Here is a 10,128-nt window from a genome sequence, read left to right as displayed (position 1 = left end):
ATATCATGGAAGTCTTCGAAACAGACTCTGGTGGCAACATCTACTAATCATTCTGAAATAATTTCATTATTTGAAGCAACATGCGAATGTGTATGGCTTCGCAGAATGATAAACCACATACAACAGTCATGTGGAATGGGTTCGATAAAATCACCTACCATTATCTATGAAGATAATGCGGCCTGTGTTGCGCAGATGCAAACAGGATACATCAAGAGTAATATCACCAAGCATATTTCTCCTAAATGGTTTTTCCCTCATAATCTTCAGAAAAGCGGGGAAATAAGCATTCTGCAAGTCAAATCATGCGACAACCTTGCTGATTTATTTACCAAGTCTCTACCAAATTCTACATTCCAGAAATGTGTTCATGGAATTGGTATGCAAAGACTTAGGGACTTGCATGTGTCAGGGGGAGTCTCTTCTTGTGATATGCTCATTTTAATGACATCACATTATGCTATCTTTCTTTGTGAGTATATGTTTCAGGATCTTATCAAAGATTTTATGAAGAACTTTTGAAGGAGAAATTTTTGAGATGATAGAGCTTCCCGGACAATCGTGAAGATGATCTACATGGTCAAGCGTAGATTAGGGAGAGTGTTAAAAGTAATTCTGTAATTAGGGGAAAATCTCCCCTTGCCCAAACCGTCGTTGCGGTTTGTCCCGCAACTGACGTCTCCCTTCGATCTCCTGGAACCGACGCCTCCTCGAGGGATCGTCGTGTCTCTCCGGGTCGTATAAAAGGGGGCATGTAACCATCGATCAAGGATTCAATCACTTTCGATTCAAAACAATTCCATGCTACCCATGCAACAACGTGATCAACATGTACTCCCTCCGTTTTCAAATATAAGTCTTTCTAGAAATTCCAACGGATGACTACATACGAAGCAAAATAAGTGAATCGTCCATTTAAAATGTCTAAAAAGACTTACATTTAGGAACGGAGGGAGTACTACGTAGATACAAACTTGAACATAGCAATAGCTAACATATACTCCCTCCGTTCCTAAATGTCTTTTTAGAGATTTCAAATGGACTGCCACATGCGGATATATATAGACATATTTTAAAATGTAGATTCACTCATTCTGCTTCGTATGTAGTCATTTGTTGAAATATTTAGAAAGATAAATATTAAGGAACGGAGGGAGTATATATTGGGGATAGCAAGTTCCATCATCACATAGATACACCCTAGCTAACATATATAATGGGGATAGCAAGTTCCATCATCACATAGATACACCCGGACACAAAATGTTTATCATCACCTAGATATGATAAGCCTAGACGATAGATAAACTAGATAGATAGATACTTGTGGAGGAGCAGGGATGGATCCAGGATTGAGCCTCGCCCCGGGCCCCAAGCTTGCTACAGTCTCAGCACAGTACTAAACAGCAGCGACGATGCTACAGTATATGAAGAAACTGCTCCTCACGCCCCAGGCCTGGGTCCTGGATCCGCCACTGTGGAGGAGGACAATGTGAGACTTCATCCGTTCTTTGCCGGTAGCTTCCCTTTGGGGTATTTGGAGTGGCAGTTGTTCTGCTGTCGGAGGAACGAATCCTGGCCAGATGTCATGTGGTCTAGGCCTGCTTATTCGCGAGCCGGGTGGCTATCTCCACGGCGCCCGCCTTCTACTTTGCGACGCGATTAGACTCTTCGATGCTGATCTGAAGCGTCTTCGCATTTATGCAACGATGGTGGCGAGCGTCGGTCTCAACCGAAGTGAAGGATTGGCGGATGATGTCGTGGAGGAGGTCGTCTCCGTCCTGGCACAGGTCTACACGACCTGCAACCGGACCAGCTGGAGGCAGCACATGTCACCCTCTGCCTTGCGCACCAAGTGACCCGCACCTCGGACTCAAGCAGTTGCGGTTGCGGGCACGAGCACCCGGCACACCACCTGGGAGGAGCCGGGCCTAGAGATACCGGGCACCACCGGTCGCTCAGGGAGGGCACAAGCCGGTGTGTAGCTACAACCGCCCCTTCAAGCCACGGAGCTCGAGCTCCCGCCCATGTCCATTCACAACCGGCGAAGGGCAATGCAAAGAACGAGATTTTGTCGTCCAGGGCGAAGAAGCTGGATTTCTCCTTGAGGAGCGCCACACAGTAGATTGGATCAACCTCATCACCGGATTCACTGCCAGAGTTGGACATCATGTGGGGAGGGACGGGGAGGGGAGGAGACATGCAGAGAAGCAGAGCGGTCAAGAGTGGATTGTGGACTAGGGTTTGATGGGCTCAGCGTGGACGTTTGGGCTGAGTATACGATGGCCGATTGGGTGACATTTTTTGTCCGGGTAGTGACTGAATCCGTCCGGACATTCATGAGTTTGAGGAGCTCAATTATAGATGCTCTAACTTCCTCATAATATAATTCACCCTTGAGAAACAAGTCAAAATTTCTCAGACAATGTTAGCTTGTAGATGTCCACGCTCCCTCACAGTCACATCTCTTGATTTCACTAGGCTTCCTATTTTTACAGCCTTCACATTCAATTGGGGATCGGATGCACAGTTTTAATCAGGTCATCGCCTTAGGCTTTGTGGTTGGATCTCTTGATAAGTGCCTGGGTGGTGTGGGTCTTGGTTGGCAAGAAGGAAGAGTGTAGCATCTCACATACACTTATTCATTAGAAGTTGACTCCAATCACACCACAATTAAAAAAATACTGTTAATGCATCTCACATACACGCATTCATTAGAAGTTGACCCCAATCACACACTATTAATTCCCCACAAGCCAAACCACTAATTTTCACAACTTAAAAAAAAACAACTAGCCCAAAAAAACAAAACCTGTGCAACCCCAGAAACATAAGCAGCGCAGCAAAGCGTGCACTGCCTTTCTAGTCAAGTATGAACTGCAAAGTGTAGCGTACGAGAAAGCTGGTGAGTTTTATTAGCAAGATGAACAAATTGACAGGAGATAGATACATCATCCCTTCATTCACCAGGGCGAAAAGATCAAGCTTGTCCAGATTCAAATCCTGCTTTACAAACTTCCTCACCAAAGAGCAAAAACAAACCACAAATTGCAGAGAGGACACATCAAATTTCAAGATAGCAAAGACTTGCAATTCCAGTGACAGATGAATAGCAGAAGATATAAATCTTAAGAGAGGAAAACATATACAGGGAACATAGAGTAACTGGTAACAAACAAAAATCAGTTTAAAAAAAACGGGTAACAAGCAAAAATGCCAGTATCCATCATGTCACTCAGAATGCCATATCTCAACAGTGCACGTGTGGGAACATTGGTTCCTTCGACCTCACAGCAGAGGGCTGAAAGGGAGCACCAACTGAACCAGTGCTCAGATTACTAAAATGTTCATCACAGGGACAGATGGAAACTACACAAACCACAAATAAGGAGAGAAAAGTGGAGAAATGGATAGTACCATCCTGTTAACATTTCACAAATTAATAAAGCTTGTAAATTGTTTGGAAACCCAGCATTAAGGATATAGGAACATGAGAAATTAAACTCAATAACAACAGAGAAAATAAGGGAATAAGTTGTGACAAAGAAACAATGTCCTACATTTTGATCCATTAACATATTTTCCATACTATATTTTTGCAGGCAAAAGAATAACTTACAACTCCAACGGAAGGAAACAAGCCACAATTTTTTTTAAAGGAAAACAGTAAAGAGGTGCTAAAGAAAGAGCAAGCAACAAAAAATGTCAGTTTCCATCATGTCCCTCAGAATGCCATATCTCAACAGTGTACATGGATCTATTGGCCCCTTCAACCTCACAGCAGGGTACTGAAGAGGGAGCACCAATTGAACGAGTGCTCAGATTACTAAAATGCTCGTCATAGGGACAGATGGAAACTACATGTCAAGATGCTATTTCTATTTCAATCAAGCTGCACAATTTCAGAGAAACTTTCATACAGCATTAAGGTTAAACCAACATGGGAGATGAAAAGTTTGAGGAAAATAGTAAAAATATATGAGAAAGAAACAATGCTCTATCTCACCAAACATGTTTCGAACCCTTACAGCTAGTTCTTTAACTAACTTCTGAATGTGCACACAACTTTATTTTTATAGAAAAACTAAACGTCGAGTTTAAATATCAGTTGGTTGATGTCATAAGCAACAGCAACTAGTTGGCCAGTCCACACAACCAGTTACTGTCCTTCACCTGATCCACCTGATGCTGCTGCTCTATCTTGAAGAAACATCTGTCTGTCCTCTTTCATCTTATTCACGATCTCGAGTACCTTTGGGTTATGGAAACGGTCCCTAACATACTTCTTTTCCTCTGCCTGTATTTCTTTGATAGCGCTTGGATATGGATTTGGAGGTGGTGGCTTTCCTTCTCTGCGTGCAATTTGTTTCAGTTCCTTGTATGCTAGCTTCTTTGCTTTTTTCTCTGCTCCATACTCCATCTGCCAAAGGATGTTAGTCATGCAAAGAGTTATAACTCTATACCTTGAGATTTGGACAGAGCAGGACCAATAATTGGATTACTGCTCCATCAGAGAAACAAATGATATATTTTAGAAGAGGAAAATTACATCTGCTACAGCCATTGCATCATCTTCATTGACTCCCTGTTCTTTCAACTCTAAGACACGCCAAGCAAAAACTCTTGCTGGCGGTGGATCAAACCCGCTTATCCTGAAAGAATTGGCTAGCTATTAAATTTTGTGTACAGTATGACACAAAAAGTGGGGAAAGACAATATCTGGGAGTGAAACAGAAGGGCAATGTTGACACCATCAACAGTCAGAAAAAGGAGTTGCTAGTCTGTACATGTACAATTGTACCTCCTTCAAACAAAAGCTTTTTTCGACTAATGCATCATTATGTAGTTGTATTAATCAGTTCAAAGGAAAAATAAGGCGAGCATCAAGTATCAAAATAACTACTCCCTCCGTTCAGAAATAGGCGGCGTGGTCTTAGTTCAAATTGCATGGTTTTAGTTCAAATTTGAAATGATTCTCATTAACCTCTCAAAAGGAAATTGTAAACAAAATGGAAGAAAGGCCAAACACATTCACATCCTCAATTCTGGAGCCTTATCAAACTTGTATACTTTACAGTCATGATTGTAATGATAGATATAACAAGAAAATTACTTTATTGCATCATGGTAGAGTGAATCAGGATGCCTTCTGAAGAACCTCTTGACATAGACATCCTCTGGCAGTTCTATCTTCTCGATTTTACCATCAGTTCTAGGGAATGTGACTGGAGGTGCCCTAATAAAAAAGCAACATGTGTTTCAAAGAAAAAACAAGCAACATGAATATAATGTAGAGAGAATTAGCGCATAGAAGAATAGGACAAACATCTTCAGTTCACAAATATTCAAGTTTACAGCAAATGGCAATTAAACCCAATTAGACAAACTTAATGCAGGAACCCTTCAGCCACAAATATCTTCTGCCTTCCCCAGATAGGAGATTTGATCAAGATCATGAAGGAAGAAAACAATACGGCCAAGGAAACCCGTTCACCTAACTATTAAATGGAGCAGTGGAGCACATTGATAAATAACGCCAAGATAAATAAATCATAGACCAAGTGGATGATGTAAACCCCCTATGGCACTGCATAGTGTGATCAGTTCACAAATGTTCCAGATGAAAAGGTAGGGCAGAGTTCGTTCTGTTTCACACAAACCACTCACAGCCAATGATCAACGTAAAAAATGTGGGATATTTGGATCGAGCATAACTGAAATAAGATGACAGATTTAACATTTTGGTGTGGAGTTTGAAGCTTGCCTAGGAAATGTATGCGCGTTTGCCACACAGTGCAAATAAATAAACTGTAAAAAACATGTTAGTCTGGTTGAAAAGCAAAACAGAGCACAGTTCGCTCTAGAAAATGGGGCTACATTGATTTACAATAATTCTGCATTCTTTCATCTAATATAAGTAACCATGAGAATCAAATGATAAAGGAAATGCAATCATCTATATGGATTGTAAGAGCGTAAATCAGAATATCGAGCCACCGACAGATGATGTTGTGGGCAATACCAAATCTAGTTTTACCAACTATACTGATAATCAACCGTATATGGAGGACAAATGCGATGAGTAGATCACCAAGGTTGGATCTCTCATTTCCACACAATTCACCGCACCAACATCAAACGGCCGGAGCAAAAACATAGCGGAAGTGGAGAGGCGGGGCTAGGGATCAAGAGAGTACTGACTGCTCCATGGCCTTGAGCCAGGCAGGGGCGGGCTTGGCCAGCCCCTTCACCAGTTTCCGCGTCTTCGTCAGCAGGTCGCCTCGCATGTACGACATCTCGCCTTCACAGCCGGTGGGCGGTGGCCGCCGCCGCCGCCGCTGCAACCGCGAGTGGGAGGAAATGCCGGCGAGATGGTGGCGGGATCGTTTTCCTTCTCGCCTTCGTGGCTAGGTCAAGAAGACCACCTAAATGGGCCGGGCTGAAGACGAACGGTCCGTTTCCTTCTCACGCGAAAGACGAATGGGCCCAAATGAGCCCAGTCTTATAGTTTATTCTTTCACTGCCCCTCTCTGGCTCTGGAATTTTCTAGAACCCTAGCACGATTCCCAAAACCCAAAGCTCCTCCTCATCCTCTTCCATGGCGCTGGCGTCCGTGCTCCCGCTCCTCCTCGTCCCCCGTCCCATCGTCTCTCCGAGGCCCACTGCAGCGGGCCGCTTCCTCTCCCTCTCCGCTCCCCTGTCCACCGCCGCTCCCGCCCCTGCCCCCGTCGAGCCCCTGAAGGCCGGCGGCCGCCTCGCGCGGCTCCAGCCGCTCCACGCAGCCTCCTGCTGCAACTCCGCCTCCGCAGCAGCATCTGGAGGAGTGGAGGCGGCCCGGGCGAAGGGCTTGCAGCTCGTGGCCTGGTGATTCCGTTGGACCTCTTCTTCATTCCTTGGGAATTTTCCCGCGTGGGTTCTGATGCTTCAGTAGAATACTGACACTGGGTGTGTTGAAATGGCCGCGACAGGTACCTTCTGTCTCTTGACAAGCATCCGGTGGCGACCAAGGCTGTCACTTCTGCTGTGCTGACTCTGGCCGGGGACCTCATCTGCCAGGTTCGTCGATGCCAACGCTATTAGTTGCTGCCTTAGAGTGTGGTATTATGCAATGCAGCATGGGTTCGGTAGTGGTTTGTTGGTTAATTGCCGAGCCATGGTTTCAAGATGCGACCTCTTGTTCAGTTCTGTTTGGAGCTTCTTGTATAGTGAATGATTACCCCACAATTCTTCAGGAACTAGATCAGTCAATGTAATATTGCACACGAAAGAAGAGTCTGAATGTTAAACATGCTGAACGCAATCTTATTGAAATGAATTTAGTCACAAGCAAAATTGTGCGGGTAAAATCAGGGTGGAAGAGTGTATTTATGCATGTACCACCTCGGTCCGGGTTTATTGGGCATCCTCGTATTTTGAGCCAAACTTTGACCATATGTAAAACTAACAAAATACAAATTATGTGATATTAAAAGTATATTGCTTGATTTGTACTTGAAAGAGGTTTCCTATAGTATAATTTTTGTGATATACAATTTACATTTTATTAGTTAAATTTATGGTCAAACTTTAGCCCAGAATAAAGAGGGCCTAATAAACCCGGACGGAGGTAGTCGTAATGTAGTCTGGTAATGGCAAGCCGGAACTATTATTCATTCAAGAATGGACCAGTATCATGATTTTGCCATATGTCTTGTATTGTAAATTATATACATGCTTGCCTTCTATTCCATATATGTCTGCTACTAGTCTACTAGTGAATCATTCACCTTGTAGTTAAGTGCAGATGTAGTTTAGCAGTAAAGAGAAAACCCAAACTTTGTGCTGCGTGATGCATGCTTGTGTAAGTCTGATCGTGCACGAGCACCATCCCTTCTTAGTTTTGATGTGAAATTTACTAGGACGAGCAGACGTGAAATTGACAATCCTTCATCTACTTTTTCTTTTGTTGAAGCTTGTAATTGATAAAGTGCCAGAGCTAGACCTGAAGAGAACATTTGTGTTCACGTTATTGGGACTTGTCCTGGTGGGGCCAACGTTGCATTTCTGGTAATCTTGTCTTGTCTATTCTGCAGAAATTATGGTGATCGGTAGTTAGTGTCTGGTCTTGTTTGATTGATAATATGCCTTCATATGCAGGTACTTGTATTTGAGTAAATTAGTGACGATCAGCGGGACATCTGGTGTCATTTCTCGCCTGTTACTTGACCAGGTTTTCATCATTTCCTTCATATCCTGTTTTGCCTTCTTGAGTTGTTCTTATGTCCATTGCATTCCTGTTTGACATGTTAATTTTTAATTGTCTCCTTGCCCAGTTCGTCTTCTCTCCTGTTTTCATTGGTGTCTTCATGAGCTTACTCGTAACCTTGGAGGGAAAGCCATCTCTTGTAGTGCCAAAGCTTAAGCAGGTGAAAAGGATGTCAACCCTCTCAAAACCCTTCCCTGACACTGTGTATGTGTCATTTACTGATGAAGGACATTTACAACAATTGCAGGAGTGGTTCTCTTCATTGATCGCGAATTGGCAATTGTGGATACCGTTCCAGTTTTTGAATTTCTATTTTGTCCCACAGAAGCTCCAGGTCCAAAAAAGTTGCACATTTCGATAGTCTTCATTACAATGTTCAGTATATGTGAAATGAATTAGCTTAGCTATTTTCTGCCCCTTTATATAGTTTTGGCATGCTCTGAGTATTGCTCTCACCTAACTGCTGCCCTTTTTTTTTTCCAGGTTCTTGCCGCTAATTTTGTAGCCCTTGCATGGAACGTGATTTTGTCATATAAAGCTCATAAGAAGGTTATCGCGGAGTAGTCAAATAGGTAATCTTCAAATCTATATCTGTACATGTAACAGTCCTACCTGTAGTTCTTCAGTCCTCTTGTATAAATTTTGTTATCAACCAGTTTTTCATTTTTTTTATATATACGGAATTTCATCACATAGTAACAAAAGTGCACTTAGTCTGCCTACTATTTCCAGTTAGCATAGCAGCCTTTTATCAATAACTGTGCAACAAGCAAATATTTCCTGAAACAAACTACTTTGACAATAGAAATTAGCCATGGCAGATATGAAATTTCTGTGGTAATTTTCATTGGAGAGACTTCTCCAAGAACATATCTTCGACGGTGTCTTTCCTGATCACTGTATGTGGTGACACTGCAATTCAATGCACTTTTGAGTTGAGGTGGCCATCTGTTATGATATCTAAGACTTTACTGCTTTGTTGTGAGCTAGCCGAGAATTTATTGCATGGGAGTTTCACAGACCCTAGTATGACAGACTTTTTCTTATCGGTTACTTAATCTGTTGGGTCAAGTCAGATGATGCCTCATGTCGATGTGGTTGAAGTAATTGCATTTGTGGTCTTGCGTTACTTGAGTTTTCCTTTTCCCTTTCTTTCCTTTTGACTGGTAATGTGTTGTGCACCAGTCAGTATCTTAGACTTAATTTCTGCCAGCCTTGAAAGCTACCTTGTGGACTTGTTGTAGAATGATTGTGACTTGATCTTCACAAAGTCAGACCTCTCAGCTTCAATAAAACTTTTGCTATTTAACATGACACTGACTGGTGCTAAAGGTGCCTTTTGTTCTTTTGTACCTTGTGGCTGAGCTTAGAGGCAAAACACAAGTGAGTAAATGAAACAGTGCATCTGCTAAAAACACTGTCCTTTTGACTTGTAAGTTTGTCATAGGAGTATGACTCTCATTTTAAGTTGGTAACATTGGTGTGTGGTACTGAACTTATTGTGCAGAGTTTAGATATTTCTGTGCTTGGTGCTCCATCGCTTCTGCGCCGTTGATTAGCTTGTGCTTCTTACCTGGTCTTTTTGCTGACCCCTCACTTGTTGTTTCAGGTGAGAGAGAGTAGACTCTAGGGCGGGGTGCCTAGCCGGTTGCAACATGTGGCGATGTAAGGCTGAAAGAATAAACCTACTATCAGTTATCTTGGCGCCTCGTCTGTGTTATCCGACCGATGAAACACTTGCTAATGCTTAGTATTGTAAATTAGTGTCCATCTTGTCTGTCGAGTGCATCCCGCAATGACGGTTAAGCATGCGTTGTATAATCTGCATAACCGTTTGTGATGGGAGGTTGTTCTTGGTTTCCGCAGAATTACATAGTGTAAAA

General features: G+C 42.8%; 2 protein-coding genes across 3 annotated transcripts; one reads left to right on the top strand and one right to left on the bottom strand.

Moving 5' to 3' along the window:
• Nucleotides 1–3,948: 3,948 nt before the first annotated feature.
• LOC125508762 lies at nt 3,949–6,464 on the bottom strand. The gene is made up of 4 exons (XM_048673556.1): nt 6,202–6,464; nt 5,114–5,236; nt 4,550–4,652; nt 3,949–4,420 (listed from the first exon to the last, which is right to left on the bottom strand). Exons 1-4 carry the CDS (start codon nt 6,294–6,296, stop codon nt 4,160–4,162), a joined length of 582 nt encoding a protein of 193 aa, XP_048529513.1. The 5' UTR covers nt 6,297–6,464; the 3' UTR covers nt 3,949–4,159.
• Nucleotides 6,465–6,534: 70 nt separating this feature from the next.
• LOC125508761 (protein sym-1-like) lies at nt 6,535–10,128 on the top strand. 2 transcript variants are annotated; one of them, XM_048673555.1, is made up of 8 exons: nt 6,535–6,864; nt 6,969–7,056; nt 7,952–8,046; nt 8,137–8,209; nt 8,313–8,405; nt 8,493–8,579; nt 8,729–8,817; nt 9,855–10,128. In XM_048673555.1, exons 1-7 carry the CDS (start codon nt 6,599–6,601, stop codon nt 8,807–8,809), a joined length of 783 nt encoding a protein of 260 aa, XP_048529512.1. In that variant the 5' UTR covers nt 6,535–6,598; the 3' UTR covers nt 8,810–8,817; nt 9,855–10,128. The 2 variants fall into 2 exon arrangements, with proteins under 2 accessions (XP_048529512.1, XP_048529511.1); XM_048673554.1 differs by having other exon boundaries at nt 8,729–8,819; nt 9,859–10,128.

The sequence above is a fragment of the Triticum urartu genome, chromosome 5 (genome assembly GCF_003073215.2).
Source record: "Triticum urartu cultivar G1812 chromosome 5, Tu2.1, whole genome shotgun sequence".
In the NCBI taxonomy this organism is placed as follows: Eukaryota; Viridiplantae; Streptophyta; class Magnoliopsida; order Poales; family Poaceae; genus Triticum; species Triticum urartu.
The sequence above is the reverse complement of the archived record's forward strand: the minus strand, read 5'-3'. Positions and strand labels throughout refer to the sequence as shown.

What these genes read in the sequence shown, in the direction of transcription:
- LOC125508762 (XM_048673556.1), bottom strand. Translation starts at nt 6,296, where the DNA reads ATGTCGTACATGCGAGGCGACCTGCTGACGAAGACGCGGAAACTGGTG. An exon ending in TGGCTCAAGGCCATGGAGCA is followed by an intron (nt 5,237 to 6,201) that starts GTCAGTACTCTC and finishes CTTTTTTATTAG; the next exon opens with GGCACCTCCAGTCACATTCC. An exon ending in ATGCAATGGCTGTAGCAGAT is followed by an intron (nt 4,421 to 4,549) that starts GTAATTTTCCTC and finishes ATCCTTTGGCAG; the next exon opens with ATGGAGTATGGAGCAGAGAA.
- LOC125508761 (XM_048673555.1), top strand. Translation starts at nt 6,599, where the DNA reads ATGGCGCTGGCGTCCGTGCTCCCGCTCCTCCTCGTCCCCCGTCCCATC. An exon ending in GGCTTGCAGCTCGTGGCCTG is followed by an intron (nt 6,865 to 6,968) that starts GTGATTCCGTTG and finishes TGGCCGCGACAG; the next exon opens with GTACCTTCTGTCTCTTGACA. An exon ending in GGGCCAACGTTGCATTTCTG is followed by an intron (nt 8,047 to 8,136) that starts GTAATCTTGTCT and finishes CTTCATATGCAG; the next exon opens with GTACTTGTATTTGAGTAAAT.